This window comes from Zootoca vivipara, chromosome 15, assembly GCF_965207765.1.
Source record: "Zootoca vivipara chromosome 15, rZooViv2.hap1.1, whole genome shotgun sequence".
Classification (NCBI taxonomy): Eukaryota; Metazoa; Chordata; class Lepidosauria; order Squamata; family Lacertidae; genus Zootoca; species Zootoca vivipara.
The window spans coordinates 5,488,276-5,510,442 of NC_142598.1; the positions used below are offsets into that span (position 1 = coordinate 5,488,276).

At 49.6% G+C, this 22,167-nt stretch overlaps 2 protein-coding genes across 2 annotated transcripts in view; both read right to left on the reverse strand.

Moving 5' to 3' along the window:
- Positions 1-576: 576 nt before the first annotated feature.
- LOC118075395 (LHFPL tetraspan subfamily member 5 protein-like) lies at positions 577-7,534 on the reverse strand. Its single transcript, XM_035097342.3, has 3 exons — positions 6,175-7,534; positions 3,007-3,249; positions 577-711 (listed from the first exon to the last, which is right to left on the reverse strand). Exons 1-3 carry the CDS (start codon positions 6,605-6,607, stop codon positions 683-685), a joined length of 705 nt encoding a protein of 234 aa, XP_034953233.1. The 5' UTR covers positions 6,608-7,534; the 3' UTR covers positions 577-682.
- A 3,534-nt stretch (positions 7,535-11,068) lies between these two features.
- The window catches only part of HDAC6 (histone deacetylase 6), a 36,577-nt gene continuing 25,478 nt past the window's right edge, over positions 11,069-22,167 (reverse strand). Inside the window, exons 24-29 of the mRNA XM_035141128.3 lie at positions 20,543-20,717; positions 18,610-18,971; positions 16,770-16,880; positions 16,506-16,652; positions 15,399-15,527; positions 11,069-13,121 (exon numbers count right to left, since the gene is read on the reverse strand). Of these exons, the coding sequence (XP_034997019.3) occupies positions 13,053-13,121; positions 15,399-15,527; positions 16,506-16,652; positions 16,770-16,880; positions 18,610-18,971; positions 20,543-20,717 (993 nt within the window). The 3' untranslated portion in view covers positions 11,069-13,052. The remainder of the gene's footprint in view (positions 13,122-15,398; positions 15,528-16,505; positions 16,653-16,769; positions 16,881-18,609; positions 18,972-20,542; positions 20,718-22,167) is intronic.

A 22,167-nucleotide genomic window follows, 5' to 3' on the forward strand; every position in this document is an offset into this window, starting at 1 on the left:
GTTCGTTCTCCTGCAGTTTGGCTCCCACTGAAACCTCCGTTGTTCATTTCGCTGTCCACTATTGGCCAAAACTGAAAAATATAAATTGCACAACTGACGGCATAATTGCATAATTAATTTCAGTGGAATGAAAAAAATCAAAAACTATGCAGAAAATAAGGTTGATTGTTTACATAATGATCAGGAAATAAAAAAAACGGGTGGATTTCAGCATAGCGCTAAGTGCGGAGTGTGTGTGTGCATGGGGGGGGAGGGAGCGTAACAAAATCTACTTAGGTTTCCCCCCCAACCCTCCAGGGAAGATTTAGTGCAGGCATCCCCAAACTTCGGCCCTCCAGATGTTTTGGACTACAATTCCCATCTTCCCCGACCACTGGTCCTGTTAGCTAGGGATCATGGGAGTTGTAGGCCAAAACACAGCAAGTTGCACATGCAGCAACTTAATTGAATCCCACCCACTGATAGAACAGATATATTTGCTCACATGATTTCCATTCCTGACTCGGACAAACATGCAACCTGCAGCAATTTCTGCTTCCGTTTCAGTTTCCAGCGGAAACACAACACAATGTAGCATTTTTTAAAATAAAAAGTATCTTTATTGCAACAGCTAGGCACAGCAAGAAAATGGTTCTGTTGTGGTGAGCGACCAACTCTGAAGGATGTCCGTTGGGAGGCGAGATCAGTCCGGAATCAGTGCTGAAGTCACACCTGTGTGCATACAGGGAATGGGGTGGGAATGGGAAGAAAAAGACCTGGAAAGATACTGTTCTTCTCGTGTCCCTGCCTAAGCAAGGCATTTGCTCTTTGAAGGAGAGCCCCAATTCCCCCAGCCCACCAAGGCCAACACATTTTATTCCTGCATTTCAGGGGGGTTGGTCTAGATGACCTCTGGGTACCCTCTTCCAAATCTACAATTCTTTGATGCACTGGTCAGATAATAGTTCATGCTCTCATCTGTCCTGCGCTCCTTGTGCTGCTGCCTGGAGCAAGTGGCTTCATCCTGCAACAAATGAATGCAACGCTGGCCCTGTCTTGCGACCTGCATTGCAGGCCAGGTGACCTCTGGGATCCCTCCCGGCTCTACAGTTCTACGATCCCATAACCTTCCCTCTGAACTCAGGCAGGCATCATCATAGGTGATATTGTGGCACATGCCCTGTGAGCATATTTGGGTACGGAGGCCTTGGCTAGTGTCACATTCCAGCATACCAAATTTCAGCTGCCTCTATTTTATAGTGTACTAGGGTGGTTATGATCGTTTCCTTTTTAGGATTTTTAAAATAAATATAAAACAGTGTCACCACCTTTATTTTAAAGGCATTTTTAAGGACAAACTTCATGCATCCAGGTTGCTTTAAAATAAAATAAAATTAAGTGTTCCTCCCATGCTGTGGGTCAGGGTTACAACTACCGAGAGAGGCGGTGTGAGCCGTTGCCCAGCAAGGCATGAATGGCTCTCATTTCCTCTCTCTATAGGTTTTCTGCATGTTCTAAGTCTATGTAACTCTCAGACTGACCTTGACTTCAGACACAGAGTCAGGCTGCATACAAACCACACGTGTAAAGCACATGACTTGCCCAAAGGATCCTGGGATCTATAGTTTTTTTTAAAGTATGCTGGGAAGTGTAGCTCTGTAAGGGAAAACTAGAGCCCCCAGGAGTCTTTAGGGGAAGCTGTGTGTTTTAAACAACCGTATTTGTGTGTATGCAGCCACAGCTAGTCGGTTTATTTTTCTGGCGTGGGGAAGGTAGTTTACAGATTTTCTGCTTCAGGAACCAAACCAAGCCTTCTCTGTGCTTGGTGGTGATCCTATGGCTCTAGTTCCAGGCCTGAGATCCTGAGACATACCTCATGTGGGGCTTGGCAGGGTCAGAGAAAATGCACACACCTCTTGGATCAGGCCAGGCATCAAGTTACAACCAAGATGGGGGCACTGACTGCAAGCGGACCTCCTGCCCTATGTGCCCCAAGCCTCTAGCATGAGCAGTGGTGTAGCGTGGGTTGCCAGTGCCCGCCCAGGGCAAGGCAAATATCCTCGGCACCATCCACTGATAGGTTGGAACAAAGGGGCAATAGCTCTGCAACCTACCCAAGTGGCAGCTGCAGCACCCTGTGAGCGTTTAGCATGGCGGAGAGCAGGACGGGGGATTGGTATCTTTCTAAAGCCTTGCAACCAGCCATCACCCAAATCCGCTTCTCAGTCTGCCCATGCGAGCACAGAGATTTTCTGTGGGAAGGGCACACTATTGTCTATTTATTATTACTTTAAAAAAGTAATGCCCCTAAGAATTTTGAGCCCAGGGCAACCACACCCGCTGTGGTGCTATGCCACTGAGAGCGAGTTCTGTATACTTTCCCTTATAACCAGTTGAAATTGTACAAAAAAAGCAATACGTGCAAATCTTCAACTCACAGAGTGGCTGGGGAAACCCAGCCAGATGGGTGGGGTATTAATAATAATAATAATAATAATAATAATAATAATAATTTATTATCACAGAATCCCATTTTGGGTGGTGGTGGCGGCTGTAGTGAGAGAATGGAGCACAGACTTTGAGTTCTTTACACAAAGACCTACTGTAGATAGTGTTTCGAAAAACACCAGAACGGGGTATGAGGAGAAAATGGTGCCTTCTCTACCGCCTCCCCCCTCTCTTTGGTGGCAGCAAGTAAGGCAGCGGAAAACCCAGAGTCCTTAATCCCAGTTTGTGGCAGAAAGGGAGAGACTTCTGCACACATATGCATTCGCATCGGCACCAGTTTTATTTGTCTGGTGTAGAGGAAAGGGGGGGGGCTTCAGTGGTTCCTGGAAGACTGGGCTTCTTTGCTGCAGCCTCCAGCCCCCTCCACCTTCCCCCCCCCCCATTTCAGATGCATCCTTGTGTCTCATTGGCCGTTGCTAGGCAGCAGCTGACATTCCTGCCAGCCTCGCATCTGAGCATCTGTTGGCTCCCATCCTTGCTTAGAAGAACAGGGACGGGGGCTAATATTCTGCTGCTTACCTCTTCCTCCCGAGGGTGGCGCATAGCCTGCTGGTAGCAGAGCATCCTGCCGGTTCCCCAAGACGAAAGCGAGGGTGGCCAGCACCAGGGCATCGGCTATGCCCAGCAAGGCAAGGGTAAAGGCCCAGTGTATTGTGCAGGCGCCCAGGGTGTAGCTCCTGGCCCGGGGCCCACAAAGAGCCCTGACTTCAGGGGCACCCCAGCCGTCTGGGAAAACCAGGCAGCCGAGAGCCTGACAAGTTGCTGTGAGACAGAGAGAGACAGAGTTAATACACCTCCATCCTATATAAGAAAGTGCAAGTGTCTCTGCGTCCAGATTCCCTGTGTCCCTGTGTCCGTGCTACTGCGCATGTGCCCCATGGACACAGGGATTGGATGCAGAGACTGCACGCACACACACACACACACACACACACACACACACACTCCCCACCCCCCCACCTACTGTTTCCCTGCGGCCGCCAACCGCTGCACCCAGCTGGACTGAGCGTTGGCGGCGGCGGGGGAGAGCGCGCGTGTGTGCGTCCAGCAATGACAGGTCCCGGGGTTCGTAGAAGTGCTGCGCAAGCGCTTCTCCGAACCCCGGGATGCCTCCTTCCTATCGGCGTGAGGGGCTGCTTTCTCCTCCTTCGTTCCTGTCCCCCTGCCGCCGACAACAAGGACAGGTCCCGGGGTTTGGAGAAGTGCTGCGCAAGCGCTTCTCCGAACCCCGGGATGTTCTAGCGCCCGTTTATTCAACGGGCTGAATTACACTAGTAGGATGATAATCCACTACTGATTCTGCCCCCCACCCACCCCATTCTTGATGTTTAACCTACTTTCCCCATGCTAGCTCCAGAGGGTGGGGGAAGATTGGGCATTTGCCAGGAACCTGAAGACCAGCAGAAGTCCATTGCCCCCACAATACTATAATTCTCACTTTGCTCAGAATGTTCTAGGAGATCAGGCGCCATCTAAGAGAATTCTCTGTTTGCACATCACACCTCGTCTAGGTTTGGGGGAGCTCAAAGGGGGGGCACTATGTCCGAGGGCCCTCAGCATCCTGGAACCAGCACTGTTCTCTCCCCCTACTCCAATCCTGGTGGTGCAGGAGAGGACCCCATCCTTTGCCCCAAACATTTTGGTACGTAAGGGGGAAAATCTGAATGATGCCACCCTCCTGCTAATTTATAAGGGGTACAATCCACCAGGAAGTTGTCTTGCAGAAGCCTCATTGAAATGGATAGGAACTGCACAAGAGCACTCCAAGGGAACTCTACACAGTCAGGGCTCTGCGTATGCTGCAGTTGAGCGGGAACACCGAAAAAGCACTGAATATGGCAATGGGTACAGAATTCAACTTTCCAAGAAGCGCAGCTTTTATTCTTTGCAGCAGGTTTCTGGCCCTTAGGGCAGCAAAAGATATGCCAGAAAGTGTGCAGGTGGCATCTGCAGAAATCTCAAAAGATGGGTGGTTAAATTGGATCTGGAGTCCTGCATAACTCCTTGCCCCTCCCCTGTGGCTAGCAAAACCAGAAGAAGAAATTGTTCAGAAATAGTGACAATTGCAGACTAAATTATGCAAAAGAAGAAAATTGTGCAAATTTGCTCAACTTGCATAGTTCATAGGAAAATCTCTGCTGAGTCGGAACAAAGGCTTGTCTACCCCATGGTGGCCAACTAGATGCCTCTTGGAAGCCCAAAGCAGAGCATGAGGGCAATAGCTCTCTCCAGCTGTGGCTCCACTGTTGTCCCTCAATGGGCAGGTATTCAAAATACCAATGACTGGTATTTGGAAAGGTATGAATGGTACCTCTGATCATGGATGAAGCATATAGTCATCACGACTAGTAGCCGTCCTCCCTGTCCATTGGCCTTGCCGCCTAAGAGTTGAGAAGCCAATGGCATCTAGAGGGTCGCCCATTCTAAAACAGATACATTTGGGTGGTCATGGTAGTACACCTTTTTTAAAGGCAGGCTTTTTATCTGTCTCACTTCCACTTCGGCCTGATCAAACATGAGAATAGCTCTGTCTTACTTGTGGTCCTCTTCATCTGATATTTAGAGCTGTCGTGTCTCTGATAGTGGAAGTAATATGGTACATGCTCACCATAGAATCATAGAGTTGGAAGAGACCACAAGGGCCATCCAGTTCAACCCCCTGCCAAGCAGGAAACACCATCAAAGCATTCCTGACAGATGGCTGTCAAGCCTCCGCTTAAAGACCTCCAAAGAAGGAGACTCCACCACACTCCTTGGCAGCAAATTCCACTGTCAAACAGCTTTTACTGTCAGGAAGTTCTAATGTTTAGGTGGAATCTTCTTTCTTGTAGCTTGAATCCGTGTCTGGCAGCCCCTGAAAGTCTCCTCCTCCATGAATTTGTCCAGCCCACTTCAAGTCAGTGGCCATCACAAAGCCTTGGGAGAGTGAATCCCACAGTTTAACTGTGTGTTGCGTAAAGAAGACTTTCTCTTATCTGTCTCCATTCTGCTTAAGCTGATGACTCTGAGCTCTAGATTTATAAGATGCAGAAAATACCAGAACCCGGGATCCCACAATAAGACTGAACATAGGGGGAGAATCTGGACAGGTAAAAGGAAGGTGAGTATTGGGCGACCCCACTTAGGTGGGGAGTAAAACCAGACTCCTGCCGCCGGGGAATCCTACTTATTGAGAATCAAGCCTGCCTGTGGTGCAATCCAATCTTGGATTGGGTCTGTTGGTCACACCAGCACGTGACTCACGCTGTTGTTTGCCTTCTAAATATGTTACCAAGCAATCACATGACTGATTTCTGCAGGATATGACCCCGGGTGACCAGAGGGTTTGTGTGTGTGTGTGTGTGTGTGTGTGTGTGTGTGTGTGCATGCGTGTAAGAGCTGTTTGGCAGTAGAAGAGACTCCCACAAGAGGCGGTGGAATCTCCTTCCTTGGAGGTTTTTAAGCAGAGGTTGGATGGCCATTTGTCATGGATGCTTGAGCCGAGATTCCTGCACTGCAGGGGGTTGGACCAGATGACCCCTGGGTGCCTTTCAACTCTAAGATTCTATGATTCAATGAATTTATTGCCCTCCCACCCGTTCCTTTCTAAAAGAAGGTAGCCCAGGTGTCTGCCTGCTCTCATCGCACCCAGCCGTATTGCCAGGAAACCTGCCATATGCTCCCACTGAGAGGCACCTTCTCTCTCACCTGCTGAAAGCTGCTGCCAGGCACACACCTTGTAGACAGTCCCAGGGCTGCAGACCCAGAAGAGGCCCAAGGAAGCAACACTGCCCATCACCAGGACCAGGGCCATCAGGACAAAGACCGCGGCTGCCTTGAAGGATGGGATCGGGGTGAGAGTGACCAGTGACCCCTCGCACTGGAGAGTGCCATCACGCTCCTTGCAGACTTGGTAGAGGCCGAAGGAGCCCACGGCGCTGACGCTGGGGTCAAAAAGGACCCCAGATGGGGGCAGCTGGTAGGTGAGCGGCGCTGTCTGCACCCACGCCGGCTGGATCAGGACCACGACCTCCAGGACGCCGAAGCAGAGGGTGCAGCCAGCCCAGAGAGCGCCCACCGCCCTGGCATTGCGCACAAAATCCGTCTGGTAGAGGGCAGCTGCTTCTCGGGCTGCCAGCATGGCTCAGCAGCCCTCTTTCAAGGGACCTGCCCCGCCGGGGCAACCTCCACGAGGGAGAAGCTTTCCAGAGAAGGATAAAGTGAAGGGTCGCCGCGTCCCTTTTGCTCCACAATCCAGCGCGCACCCACTTCCTCCGGCTGCGGGTGTCCTGCTTTCGTTTTCAGCTCCTGGCTCCTCTCCTCCTCTGGGCAAATTTCTGCATTCCTCGACTCCAGCAGCTTAAGCGTTCCCTGTCGCTGGTTCCAGGCTCCCTCTAGGGCGAGGGAGGGCTGCTCGGCTGGCTTCCTCTGCAGTCTCTCTGCATTCCTCTGCTGGGGATGCTACGGTACCTTCCTTCCCCGAGATTGGCTACCTTCCCTTGCGGGGCGCCGAGGGAGGGAGATGCTGCTCCCCGGCTCTTCCCATCCTCATTCCACAAACCCGGATTTATTTCCTCCAGCGACGGAGGCAAAAGCAGCTGCCACTTGGCCCGGCGCCCAGGTTGAGTTGGGCGCCTCGTCCTGGCCTCTCTTGCTCGGTCGCTCAGCAAGGAGCTGCCGGGAAGATGCTCCGCGCTCCTCCCTCCACCTGCCCAGGGCGAGCTCCTACACGGCGAGGATGGAGGCACGCTTTCATTTCCTGGCTTGGAAAATCAAGAAGCGGTGTTTTTGGGGCTGGGGAGGAAGAGGGCCCAGAAAAGCTGTTCCTCTCCTCCAAAATGCACATCGGCTACAAAATGCAGGAATGCAGACAGACACCTATTATGGTCCTCTGCAGACTCTGCGTTTCCAGCAGGTGGCAGGCAGCACAGTAGATTTTTAAATATTATTATTGACTTACATATATAGCATATATATCCATATTGTCATAGATCTTGGGTACTAGTGTCTGTTAGTGAATGCTAAAAATAATAATAAACGGTACTATTTAGATAACCTTTGAGATATTGAAGGGAAAATACAGGCTTGCAAGCACTTCTTTTGCCACACATGCAAACTATGAAACAATGGCCTTAGAATTGTAGAGTTGGAAGAGACCACAAGGGCCATCCAGTCCAACCCCCTGCCGAGCAGGAAACACCATCAAAGCATTCTTGACATATGCCTGTCAAGCCTCTGCTTAAAGACCTCCAAAGAAGGAGACTCCACCCCACTTCTTGGCAGCAAATTCCACTGCCGAACAGCTCTTACTGTCAGGAAGTTCTTCCTAATGTTTAGGTGGAATCTTCTTTCTTGTAGTTTGGATCCATTGCTCCGTGTCCGCTTCTCTGGAGCAGCAGAAAACAACCTTTATCCCTCTATATGACATCCTTTTATATATTTGAACATGGCTATCGTATCACCCCTTAACATTCTCTTCTCCAGGCTAAACATACCCAGCTCCCTAAGCCGTTCCTCATAAGGCATCGTTTCCAGGCCTTGACCATTTTGGTTGCCCTCTTCTGGACACGTTCCAGCTTGTCAGTATCCTTCTTGAACTGTGGTGCCCAGAACTGGACACAGTACTCCAGGTGAGGTCTGACCAGAGCAGAATACAGTGGTACTATTACTTCCCTTGATCTAGATACTATACTGTACTCCTATTGATGCAGCCCAGAATTGCATTGGCTTCAAAGAAGGATCATTGGGTCTGTGCAAAACAGGGGTGCCAGGTTGGCAGGTTGGGAGGGAGGCATGATGTCACACAGGAAAAATGTGCCCATTTAAAATTAGACTTGGAATAGCAAACAGAAAGGGGAGGGGTTGCTTGCTCCCAGCAGGTTTCCGGGAACAAGAAAGGAAGTAGGCAGACCTCAATGCGGGGCCAAAGGGCAGAACCATCTTGGCAGGTTGCAAAAGAGGGCAGGGAGATGGCGGCAATGCTGGGGGAACAAGCCCCTCTTGATATGCAAATGCTTTAAACTGTGCTCTCCCTCCCTTGAAAGCTTCTGGTGTGTAGAACAAATAGTATTTCTTAAGGGTACAACAGTCTTCACTGCATCTTGATTTCCAATGGAAATGCACCCCAGAGTAAGTGCCTGGGATTCCTGGGAATCTTCTACTGCTTGGCAGAGATTGGGAGTTGTGTGCAACCTTCACAGCAATATGTTATAAAGAACAACTGTACAACATTCTAGTTCACAGAAGTTACAAACCTGTGCCTGGGCTTCAGACTGCTAGGCTCATGTGCTAGGAGGCTCCTCCATACAAAGAATTTAAGCCATTACTGACCCCCAATTACAGACGAGCATTTAGCCATGTCAGAGGCCAGTTGTGGTGATGCAGTTCAGACACAAGGTGGGCATCACAGCGAAAGCTAAACCTAAATAATAATAAATACCCCGACCATCTGGCTGGGCTTCCCCAGCCACCCTGGGCGGCTTCCAACAAAATATTAAAATATAGTAATCCATCAAACAATAAAAGCTTCCCTAAACAGGGCTGCCTTCAGATGTCTTCTGGTGGGAGGGCGGAACACAGGGCAGGTGCCACTACCGAGAAGGCCCTCTGCCTGGTTCCCTGTAACTTGGCTTCTTGCAGTGAGGGAACTGCCAGAAGGGCCTCGGCACTGGACCTCAGTGTCCAGGTAGAACAATGGGGGTGGAGACGCTCCTTCAGGTATACTGGACCGAGGCCGTTTAGGGCTTTAAAGGTCAGCACCAACACTTTGAATTGTGCTCAGAAACATACTGAGAGCCACCGTAGGTCTTTCAAGACTGGTGTTATGTGGTCTCGGCGGCCACTCCCAGTCACCAGTCTAGCTGCCTCATTCTGGATTAGTTGTAGTTTCCGGGTCACCAACCCTCTGCAATGCAGGCATCTCAACTAAAGCATACATGACAGGTGGCCATCCAATCTCGTGTTTAAAAACCTCAAAGGAAGGAGAGTCCCCCACTTTTTGAGAGAATCTCTTCCACTGTTGAACAGCTCTTCCTGTCAGAAAGTTCTTCCTGAGGTTTGGTTCCTGGCTTCCGGGATTTACGACACTACTTGTTCTGGCCTAAATAGAGACCTATCAGCAGACATACCAACTTGTGACATCATGCACATGTTTTTATAAACACACACACACACACACACACACACACACACACACACACACACACACTGACTTGCTAAGCCCGAATGACTTAGGCTGCAGACCTAAGAGCCACAAAAGTTTTGATCACAAGCAGTTTGCTCTTAAAGAGGCGAAAAAGCCTATTGATTTTGCCAAGGCCATCAAAGGGAGACGATGCAGCCTGCCCCCCCCCCTTGTGCTTAGCCCAAGCTCCATGATCTGCTGAATTCCTATGTGCGACACAAATGTGCAGGATTGCAGAGAGTAAGGAGTTAAGGCCATCAAACTAAACCTGAAAAGTGGGTAAGGTCAGAATCAAAAAATTTTCCACCATTGGAGCAAGGGTTTCACCGAGTGTGGCATCAGATCACCCAAGGCAGAAAGGTATATACTGTATAGGTGTGGAACAACTCTGGTGGATCAACACAACATTATGGATAACAGGCAGGTAGGTGAAAAGAAGATGCTTAAGGGACTGGGCTGGAAGAACTGCAAGTGGATTTTACGACAAACTATGTGTGAAACCAAGTATGTAAACTGGCATCGCTTACTCAAAGGCTGCATCCAGTGAACACGGATAAGGAGGTGGAGGAAACGTGCCTGAATCTCTGGAACAGACTGGGATAAATACAAATTTAGAAGCAGAATGATAAACCCACACATCTGGCAAAACACCCCCGCCCCAGCTGCATCCTGCACACAGTTCTGACCGATGGCCAAGGGTGTGTGTGTGTCAGAAACGGAAGAGAATGAGTTTCTATTACACACAGAGGCTCTGGCAGGTCATCAGGTGTGCAAAGCCTCCCCAAGGGTATATATGTATAAGCAGTCATGTCAGAGGTTGTTGTTGCGACTACTCTAGAGTAACGACGCTCCACATTTTTGTCTTTAGACAGTTTTATTTAGTGCAGTCTATTTACAGTGAAATGGGGGTGCAGAAACATGTCTGCTTAGTCCGAGCCAGAATCCGGGAATGGCGCGCCCCTTGTCTTCTTCCAGCATAAGAGTCTCGGGACGGCAAACCTTCTTCCCCGCCTTCTCCTGCGTAATTCCGGAACCGGAGGAAAAAGGGGTCTGCGCTCCATGTTTTCCTTCTCCCCGTTTCCTCCTCTCTCTCTTCCTGCCTCATGTGTAGCAGGGGCTCTTCTGTGTTGCCGGAGCCCTGCATCCCTCTTCCTCCTTCCTCACTGGAGCCCTCCCCCTCCCCACTGGCATTGCTGCTGTTTGAGGAGCTGCTCTTGATGATGGGAGGGGGATCTCTGTATTACCTTTCCCTTACAAGTCATGAGGAAGCAGAGAGGGCACTGGCAGCCAGTGGGCAGAGCACAGGCACGGTCCCAGTGGCAGCCCACGAGGAGGGCACAGTCATGGGATCACAATTTAAATGGCTTAACATTGGACCAAGAGATCCGTCCCCACTTCCCAGATCTAAAACACAGCCACTCCATTCACAGAAACACTTTATTTGAATAATTAGAAAGATTATAAAACTGAGCAGAGAAACAATGGCAAAGGAAGTAATCATATGCAAAGGATTTTTAAGGCTATAATGTAACTAACTTCCCACTTCTAAAGGTTCGGTGAAACCCCCCACCCCTCCTTTATAGCATGGTATGAGTTCAGCCCCTTTAGCAAGGAATGGGGGGGGGCTGTAACCCTCCAGGTGTTGAACTCCCCAGTCCCAGCCAGCATGGCCAATATGGTCAGGGATGATGGGAGCTGAGGCCCAATAACATCCGGAGGATGACAGATTCCCCATCTCTGCCCTACAGCCACCCCTCCCCTGCCCCCCAGCTTACCAGGGCCGGCCCTGATAAAACTGACACACCCCAATCACCCTCTACATAAGCCCTTTTCAACCCACCTTTTCCCAAACCTATTTTTTTTTAGGGACAGAGTGATGTGTTGCCTTGACCCTGGCCCCATTCAGTTTTTTGACTATTCAAGGTGAGGGGCAATCTGTGGTTGCCTGGAATCCAGTAAGGAAGGTGCTCCTCTGAACCACTTTGAACCAGACAGGGTTGCCAAAACCTTTTCCATTTGCCCACCCCTGCAACTCATTGCCCAGGATACAGCTCTCGGTTGCCTTTTGGAAGGACTGGCCATGCTCCTTGCTTAAGACGACAGCCCGGCAAACATTTCCCACAAACACAGTAACCAAGGCCCAATTCTCACATTCTCCTTTTGCAGCAGAACTGCAGGAGGCCCAAATACTGCAGGAAACAGTGTGTGAATAATGTAGCTGTGGCATGCTGAGAGCAGAGTTTTAAATGGCCCCATTTCACACCCACCTTCACAGATGAGCTGCAACACACACACACACACACACACACACACACACAAATTTTGAGTCCATATACAGTGACGGGGCAGGAATGGGAAGAATGTGAGAATCTGGCCTTAGAAGAATGATAAGATACCCTTCACGGCATCAGACGAGAGCCTTTCAGATTGCATGCTCCTGTCTCTATAATCTAAAGACCTCTTAGGCCATCCTCGCAAGCATCTTGCATGTTCTCTACTACATGCAGCACCAAATACTGTAGAACCTTGGAACAAGCAAACCAAAGACTCCCATCAAATATATGTATGTATATAATTGCAGGATGTCACCCAGTTCAGAGGAACGTGGACCTCCAGCCGTTTATATTTCAAGCCTTCTGGAGATGAACCTCTCCTAGTCACAGGATTCCACCTTCTAGAGATGAACCTCTCCTAGTCACAGGATTCCACCTTCTAGAGATGAACCTCTCCTAGTCACAGGATTCCACCTGCCCAAAACATGCTTTCGTCTCAACTAGTTGCAGAAACATTCTTGATTAATTGGGGGGGGGGGCAGAGGGGAGAGGAGATAAGAGGAATACATCCCTCTAGAGTGGCTGGGGAAACCCAGCCAGATAGGCGGGATATAAATAATAAATTATCATCATTATTATTACCCCTCCTCTCTCAGTTCAGCATGGATTCCCTCCAGCCTAGCATAAAGCAACTTTAGTATGGAGGAGAGAGGGTGATTTGGAAAAAAATATGTGGCAATTTGAGACAGGACGGAATGGGTATATTGTGCAATCAGACTCTGGCAATGTGAGCAGAGATAAATGCCTGCCCCCCCCTTCCAATAAAAACATGCGCTTCTTCAGCACCAGGGAAAGCAAGTCTCCTCTGCCCGGAAGTGAAGAAATCCCCAAGGTTGATTTGAAATGGACCCAATCATGGAATACACCAGAAAGGAACATTCTTTGTCCTTGTGGAAGCAATGAGGTCGCTGGTGTTTGATTCGTGGCTGCTGGTGGTATTGCATTGATGATTGCTGACTATTATTTGGCACATCAAGAGCCCTTGAAGCATCAGGTTCAATTCAGTGAGGTCAAACGATGGCAGATTGTGCTGCATTCTGTATTAGCTGCTCCTTACAAAGGGAGTTGCTTTAGGACGGTATTGCCATGTCCACACCAAACTTCAGCCGGTGAGCCTGGCTCTTGGCTTCAAAGAGAACCTGGGAGAGGGGAGAAGCCCAAAGGAACAATACTACTAATAATAATGATAACAAACACACAAGATAGTGTCAAATCAGACCACAATTCAAGAAAACCTCCGGCACAAAGAGCATTGCTGGTAGCAAGGGTTCCTCTGCAGTGGATTCTACCACTGCACCCGGGTGGGTAGTCACCTCCCACTAGTGGAAGGAAGCGCAAAACCCCAAAATAGGGGAATGTGGACCCAGGGCTCTGGAAGATTTCTGTTGTGTGAGCACTAAGTTGTTTAACTCGCATAATGTCTTGGTTGAAGTCAACCCAGAAAATAGTCCCATTAGGAGCAATAGGACTCACTCCCTAGTCTAGGGGTAGCCATAGAGACTGCCTTCCAGATGATGGGGGTTGTGATCCAAAACATCAGAAAAGTAACACAGGGGCTGCTCCTGCTGTAGTCAAGGAAAGAGGAGCCTGTGCTCTTCCAGATGTTGCTGGAATCCAACTCTCATCATCCTTGCCCTAGTATTGAAGAGGGGCACTGCTGCTCCGTTTAACTATCCTAGCATTTCAGTGGCATTTCTAGAAGCACAGCTGGAGAGAGGGCAGGTGCAGTGGGAGGGGCCTGGCACTTGGAGCACCTCCCACTTTTTGGACACATCAGCTGCCATTATTTCAAAGCAGAAGCCTAGGATTATTCAGGAGGCGGGGTTGGAAAAGAGAAGTCACATGCTTTCAAAATACTACTTTCCACCACGCTGTTTTCCTGAAGAAGTATGGCTCCTGTTTTGTTTCTCTTTCTCATGAAGGGAAAATAATTCCTTTGAAGGAGTGTAGCTTCTTACTGGGTAGGACTTTGCACTCCTACAGGGGTGTTGGAAATTTCCAATGGGCATGAGAACAGAAACGACCGGTGTTCGCTTATTCATCCCATGTCCGGAAAGAAAATCAATCGAGTGAATGTGATTGGCATTCACTGTAGCTGTTTTCAGTCTGCAAATGATGACATTTTTACCCCATTTGCACTGAGTTTCCTTTGCACTGAAATGAATGGCCTCTGTGTTGAAATCAGTGGTGTGGGTTAATGTCATGATAAAGTACAGTGGTACCTCTACTTACAAATAACTCTACTTACGAATTTTTCTACCTACAAATGGAGCTCCGTCTGCCATCTTGGATGCGGTTTAGATAGGATTTTTTCTACTTACGAATTTTTAGATAGGGTTGCTTTGACTTACGAATTTTTTCTCCCAATGCATTCCTATGGGATTCGACTTACAATTTTTTTCAACTTACAAATGTGTGTTCGGAATGCATTAAATTCGTAAGTAGAGGTACCACTGTAATTAACTACATCATTAATTACATAAAATTCCACCACAGCAGGCAGCAAGGCAAAAAACCTTCATTGCTGCCAGCAGAAACACATTCCATGCAGTTCACAGAATCCTCTCAGCAAAAGGCGAATTTGCTCTGCTCTCAGCATAATGGAACGGAATAGCCCCAGGTGGGAGAGAAATCCCTCTGGATTCTCTGTTAATGGAAGAATTTGACAGAACAATCTCCTGTCAATACTAATGGAACAATCCACCCACACTCTTCTTTAATGCCACTGTCAATCAAACTTTTTTTATTAAAAAGAGCTAGAGTGAAACAAAGTCCTTATTTGCTGTTCCCAGCGCTTTTTTTCTGGGGGTACGCATACCCCTAAACATTTTATGAATCTCTGTACTTTTGTCCATTTACTGTATTTATTTTTTCCCGAATTAAACTATAAAATGGGGATTTTCTTGAGTCAAAATGACTCAAAATGAGAGCACCCCTAGAAAAAGAAGCACTGGCTGTTCCTGTTCAAAAGCTGCCACATGGGTGGCAGGGCTGTGGGTGGAGGAATCATTTTACCTTTGTATCTCAATGGGGGGAAGCATAAGGCACATAGTGAATTCAGTACCGAAGTAACCTAGTTCAGTGGCAAACCAGATTATGTGGCTCAAGGTGTATTGGGGCTGGAACCCCTTAAAAGCAACAGCCATCAGATTATCTCGGGTCTCTTCTAGAGGTGTGCAAGCTCTTCACACCACCTCCCAAGCCTCAAGTAATGATTTGCAACCTCAACTGATGTTCCACAAAGCAATGCAGCTCAGATGCCTATGTGTCATTTATGACAGGAATGATGGGGTGGGGATGTTTGTTTCCCTGAGCAAATGTGCACCTCATCACACTGGTTTGGTATTTCCAAGCTGAAGGGCAAACCCCTGGGAAAGGAAAGGGTGGGGAAAGGACCAAAGCATGACACAACTCACCGGGTGGTGGACATAGGCTTGGCATCCATAGCACCAGACAGAGAGGTCCGCAAAGCTAAGAACCAGTGGATGCCCAGATTCTGAGTTGTGAGCTACCATGTGTTGCTTAATGTAGCGGCCGCAGCAAACCTGAATGGGGTGGAAGAAGGCAGGCTTAGATGATGATGGAAACGGCTCCAAAAGACTAACCTTGGGAATGGACCAAACAGACTCATTTGAAAATGAATATACCAAGGACAGCTATCTGAAGCTCAACTCTTCTGCTCTTACAGAGGACGGACCACACATCAGCACCCCACCTGGCATGTATCAGAAGCAGAGGAGGAGGACAGAGAGCAGATACAGTGGTACCTCTGCTTACGAATTTAACGCGTTCTGAACGCACATTCGTAAGTCGAAAAAAATTGTAAGTCGAATCCCATAGGAATGCATTGGGAGAAAAAATCCGTAAGTAGAAGCAACCCTATCTAAAAATTCGTAAGTAGAAAAAATCCTATCTAAACCGCATCCAAGATGGCGGACGGAGCTCCATTCGTAAGTAGAAACATTCGTAAGTACCGGTAGTTATTCGTAAGTAGAGGTACCACTGTACTGTGGAGTCGATCACCTCAGAGAAATCAAGGGGGCAAGTCAGCAGGCCGCAGAAGGCAGTCTGCACAGCACCTCAACGTGTTTAAGGACAACACAACATGGAGAGAAATCTCCTTGCCTTGCATACAAAAAATACAGTGAACCCCACAGCAAGGAGGAAAAGGGGGGGGGGAATCAATCTTTCCCAATGAAAACGTAACTGGGGTACAAAAAGACAGCATAGTGTGGCAATTAAGAGCACTGGGCTAGGACTGGGGAGATATAGGTTCAAAACCCCACTGAGTCATTAATAAGTCTCACCCTAATCCCCCCTCCAGACTGCCATCATTTGAGGTTCCCCCATTACTGAAGCTCCAGTAGTGGTAGCTTATCTGTTAGCTGTTGTTAAACCAACTAAAACGCAACTCTTATAAAAAACCAAAACCCTAAAAACCAGGCACTGCTAATTCACTTTAGGGATGATGGGGGTCACTCCCAGTTTACCCAACCCCCCCCCCCCTAGCTTGCCCACCTTACCTTGTAGCAAATCAGACAGACCCAATTCTCTGCCACGCTGCCACATTCTGCACAGGGCTCCAGCACATTCAAGCCAAGGGAAGGCACAGGGAGCACTGAGTCAAGGTGGGGGCACCATGGCAAGGGAGTCACAGCATAAAACAGCCCCTAGAAAGAGAGAGAGAGAGTATCATCTCTGCATCCTGGCACCCATTCCCAACCTCAACCCCCGCCAAGCCCAGAAAATCCAATCCCAGGTACCCTCCCATCTCTCCCCAAACTCACTGCCTCTGCCAGGTCTTCTTCAAGCGGCTCACAGGAGGAAGAGCAGCCACCTGCAGCTTCGTCAAGCAGAATAACCTCCGCTAGCATTGGGCGTACAGCCGGTGGGCTTACCTGGTTGAAGGAGGCGCGATGGAGGAAAGAGAATAGAGATTTAGGGTCAAGTCTTGTCTCAGATTATCAGAGAGACCTGAAATTCTGCGATTTTCCATTCCAAGCACACCACGGGCAACGCTACAGTTCTAGAATAAAGGAGCCTCCAGTATATAGAAATACAGGCAGTGAAGTGGGGTGTGTGTGCGTGCGTGCAACCAGCCCCCTGCCCTCTTTTTGGAGGAAAAGGCTTGTGGGGGAGCAGCTTAGCCCCCCCTTTCTGTTGTGTTTTCTTATTTAGAAAAGAAATGCTGTTTCACGGGGAGGAGAAAGAAGACAGAGATTTGGGGGGAAAGTTGAGCGGGCATCATGCCACAGGCTGAGGTCCTGGGTCCAAAAAACCAAAAGGATTTAGAGTAGTGATTCCACACCACCGCCCCCCAAAAGAGGGCTCTTTATGGCAGGCATCCCCAACCTGCAGCCCTCCAGATGTTTTGGCCTACAACTCCCATGAGCCCTAGCTAACAGGACCAGTGGTTAGGGATGATGGGAATTGTAGTCCAAAACACCTGGAGGGCCGAAGGTTGGGGGTGGCTGCTTTATAGCCTTAATAGAATATGACATAGGACAAGTGCCCAGAATAAGCTTGCCCAGTACTATCAATCTTCTCCCTCCAACTTGAAGCCACGGAGGATGGTTGGGTGATTTCTGGGTACATTCTGCATACAAGCAGGGCTGGTACCACAGAATCCTTTTCACTGTGCAGGAGCCATGTGGCAAACAAGCCAATGGGGAAATTATTCCCTAAAGAAAGAAAGTGGGTAGTCTGGAAAAGCTACTGATGTAGAGAAGAGTGTGTGGCAGGTACAGCAAGATTCAACTGAGCGCAGGCCACTGTCACAGCATACATTTAGACAGGCATCCCCAAACTTCGGCCCTCCAGATGTTTTGGACTACAATTCCCATCTTCCCCGACCACTGGCCCTGTTAGCTAGGGATCATGGGAGTTGTAGGCCAAAATATCTGGAGGGCCGAAGTTTGGGGATGCCTGAATTTAGATCTCAGGGACAGCACTACAAAAAGTCATGGCTTCCCCCAAAGAATTCTGGGAGAGTTGTTAATGAGTGCTGAGAGTTGCTAGGAGATCCCTCACAGAGCTACAATTCCCAGAGTGGTTCAATAGTCCGTCCCTCTTTCCAGGGAACTCTGAGAATTGTAGCTCTGAGGGGAATAAGGGTCCCCTAACAACTCTTAGCACTGTTTAGGAATTACAGACCTCAGAATTCAAGGATGCCAAATTTTGTCAGGAGTTGCTAAGAGATTCCTACTCCCTCTCACAGAGCTACAATTCCCAGAGTTCCCTCCCAGTTGTTACAGGCATCCCCAGGATCACTCCTCCTTTGTCCCTGACAAACCTTCAAATGTCTGTCCCAGTTTCAAAAGCTCCAGTCAGATTTACAACGCAAATCAGGGCTCATCCACACCTCTGCTTCTCCCATGCCTAGAAAGCACAGGCCCAAGCAGTTTTCCATTTGTCTCTTGCTTTCTAGGCATGGGTTTGCCTTTCCCCCATAAAACCTGCTCTTTTGCGCTAAATCGGAGCTAACGCCAATCCGGAGAAAACCCATTTGCTTTGCTCTGATTCAGCAGTAAACAGTGTGTTTCCCCGGGGGGAAACCGAAAGCCAAGCACAAGTGTGGGTGAGCCCTCATACCATGGCTTGCACTGGCCACAGCTCCCTGGCACCTACCTCTGCCTCTTTGCCAGGAGACTCCGCTCCACCCGTGGAACTCCCCGTCGACATGCTTTCCTTCTGGGTATCCACCACTGGCTCAGCTTCTCCAGGGGAGGTCCCCCCAACCTTGGGCCCAGCCTCTTCACCCACCGGACTGGAATCGGGTGAGAGGGAACTGGAAGCTGTCTCTGCCTCCTCCGCAAGGCGGTCTTCCAGCTGGAGGGAGCTCAGAGCCAAAACGGCATCATTCAAGGCATTCACAGGTTGAGCGCCGGGGCTCTGAAGCAGCTCCTGGGGGACCTCCGGTGGGATTTCACCTGGAATGGGAGTTCCTTTCCCAGCTCGAGTCCTGGGCTTCTCCCACAGAGGAGCAGGCACTGGGGAGACAAGATTTAGGTTACTCCTCCTCTTCCCACACCCACTGAGCTGCCGTCCAAATCGTCCAAACAGAGCCAGAGAGGTAGGAGAATGCCAACTCCAGCTTACCTTCCTGGCCTGTTTTGACTCGTCTTTCTGTCTCCTGGCATCTGCTTCTCACCCCTGTCCTCAGGCCCCTGCCTCCTCCCCCAACTCTCTCTGGTCCTATTCTGAAACTCACCCCCCCCCCCCCCGGAAGTCATGAAGAGAAGGGGAAGTTGTGACATCAGCAGTCATTCTACCAATCCGCAATGCCATCTCAGGAGGCGTGCTGGTTGCTAGGTGCGCAGGATCATAGAACTGCAGAACTATATGGGACTGTGAGGATCCTCTAGTCCAGGCATGTCAAACCTGCGGCCCTCCAGATGTTTTCGACTACAATTCCCATCTTCCCCAACCACTGGTCCTGCTAGCTAGGGATCATGGGAGTTGTAGGCCAAAACATCTGGAGGGCCGCAGTTTGGGGATGCCTGCTCTAGTCCAACCCCCCTGCAATGCAGGAATCTTTTGCCCAATGTGGGGCTCGAACCCACGACCTTGAGATTAAGAGCTGCTGAGATCACAACCGCCCTGAAATATCCACCCCCAACAAGCTGTCCTGCTTCCTTCCCTGTGTAGTTTTTGCAGAGGAGGCAGATATCACCGGAGGCTACCCCCAGATGAAAGGTTGAAGCGTGCCTAACATGCACCTCGAAGCTTCAGGAGGAAAGAGAGGCTGCAGTTGAGCAGGCCGTGAGCACCAGCTGCAGTGATCTTCCACAAGTGGCTTAGCAAAGGAAACGTGGGGCTTTCACCACATGATGTGAGAAGGCAAGGCATGTGCTCTGTGGAGAAAGTGGCTTCGACCCACACTTTCTGCATTCCAGGGCATTTTCCTTTGAATAGCCACAGAACTATTCCACCACAAAGCCTTCTTCCCCCTTTATCTCTTTGGAGCCTCAGGTCTGATCTCTGCCTTACCTGTGTACTTTTAATTTGAGGCCTCTCCTCTCTGCTTCCCTGTAGACGTATTCAGCTGCAGCCTCTCTGCCTGGCCCCTCTTTTGCAATGAGTATTGAAACATGGCCCACACAGAGACTGGGCTGTATCTATGTGGGAGAGTCACGACCCAATCTCCCCCCCCTCTCGCACCTATTGGCACTTTCCTGGCAGTTGCCCCCCACGCCCTTTAAAGATGCTCAGCAGGTTGAGATGTGCCCTGCTGCTGCCTTTCATCTGCAGCAGACACCCAACTTGGCAGGTTGGAACTGGTAACATTTGATATGCAAAGGTGACATAGTCCAGAGTTCACCCCCCCCCCCTGCAGTAATGTTTACATTAACCCAGTAGTGTTACTCCACAACCCACAGGAGAGGCGAGGGGGGCATGGTGACGAGGCTGACGAACAGAGCTTTGCCCAAGGCCACTCTGTGAATTCATAACAGAGGCCGGTCAGCCCCCAGCTCACACCCTTACCCTCTACATTGCAATAGTTCCGATGCAGAGCATTCGCCACCAAGGAACAGAGGAGGACAGGAGAGAGACAATTCACCTTCCAGTCGGAGGCTTGCCCAGTACTTGCGGTGCACAGCGGCTGCATTGGCCAAAGACTGCAGGGCACTGGGGTGGGGGGCCTTGAGGCGTCCCAGCGGGGGCAGAGGATCCCCCAGGAGGCTGCGTGTGCACATGGTCATGGATTCCGAGATCGATTCTAGGTTGTAGCCGCCCTGGAAAAGGGGGGGGGAGGGAAAGTTCAGAGAAATTGCGCCCCAGATGCAACCACGTACGAGTCTGCTGGGAAAGTCCTGCATGTTCACAATGGAGGTGTGGAATTTGCTATCCCAAAGGAACCTCTGTTGGCATTCAAAATACAAAAAAGAAGCTTCTAGTCCTCATGACCCACTGTCACTGGGTCCACTGGGAAGGTGGTGCCGTGAATGACGATGGCTGCTGTGTGCCATGATGGAGGAGGAAATGTGAGGAAGCAGCAATGAAAAGGCCAACTTTACTTTTCTGTCCATAAGATGCCCCCATGTATAAGACGCTTCCTATTTTGGGGGGCTAAAATTAAAGAAAATGGGGGGAGATGGCCCAGAGGATTGACCAGAGTTGTTGAGCTATTTTGGGTGGGTGGGGAATGCAGAAAATCACTCACCCAACTGACAAACACTAACAATCGCAAGCAACGCACACCAAATTGCTGAAGCGGCAACTATTCCAAAGCAGCCCTGGACAGAGACACCATTCACCCACCCAATCCCTAACCCTAAATCCTGCTCGTGGCTGCAACCAATCACCCGTCCCCCCTCTGCACTATCCATGTATAAGACGACAACCCCCCCCCCCATTTTAAACTTTCTTTTAGAGTAAAAAAACCTCATCTAATACATGGAAAAGTACGGTACATAATGCTCGAGGGTACAACAGACTTTGCAACTGTGTTGTCTTGTGGCAATTGTCACAACAAATTTTTTAAAGCAGGCCGGAAATCATTATATAGTCAGGTAGGTTGCAGATGGGGGAAGGCTGAGAGGGTACAGCTTGCCCAAGAGCACCTAACGAGTTCATGGGAGGGGGGAGATTCCAAACCAAAGGCTTCCTGAGTTGCAGTTCACCTGCTTAGCCACTAGGCTACACCAGCAGCCTTTAAGTAGAGACTACGGGGAGGGCAAGTTTAGAAATGCTGGCTTTGATTACTTAGGGCTCGTTCACATTTGCCCCACTGCTTTCCCCCAGGAAAACCCACTCGTTGGCACTCAATGAGAGCAAACAGCAATTTGGGTTTTCTCCGGATTGACGTTTGCTCCTATTTGAAAGCTAAGGAGAGGGTTTACCCTGGGAAAGGAGCGGGTCAAGGGAGAAACTGCTTGGATCTGTGCTTTTTAGACATGGGGGCGAGCCCTTACTTGCTACAAAAGGAAGAGGGCAAATGAGGACTGTTTCTACTACAAGTAAAATGCCCACTGCTAATGCCTTGCCAGGACCCCTGAAGGTGACATTCAGGTTTGCATCACGGCTGTCATCTCTTCTTCCTTGTCAAAGCAGCCAAGGCTGAACCCAGGGCAGAGTACTGCCCAACAGCCCAGGTGCCTCCAAGCGCAGAAGTCTGCTTTTCCCACAGCAATGAGTGGCAGCTGTTCACCGAGAGGCAAACTCAACTCACCGTGCTGCAGTGCC

Bases quoted from the DNA above. Each gene is read 5' to 3' on its own strand.
- LOC118075395 (XM_035097342.3), bottom strand. From the start codon at position 6,607: ATGCTGGCAGCCCGAGAAGCAGCTGCCCTCTACCAGACGGATTTTGTG. The intron at 3,250-6,174 runs GTGAGAGAGAAG...TCTGTCTCACAG, and splicing joins CTGGCAGCAGCTTTCAGCAG to CAACTTGTCAGGCTCTCGGC. The intron at 712-3,006 runs GTAAGCAGCAGA...GTATGCACACAG, and splicing joins GCCACCCTCGGGAGGAAGAG to GTGTGACTTCAGCACTGATT.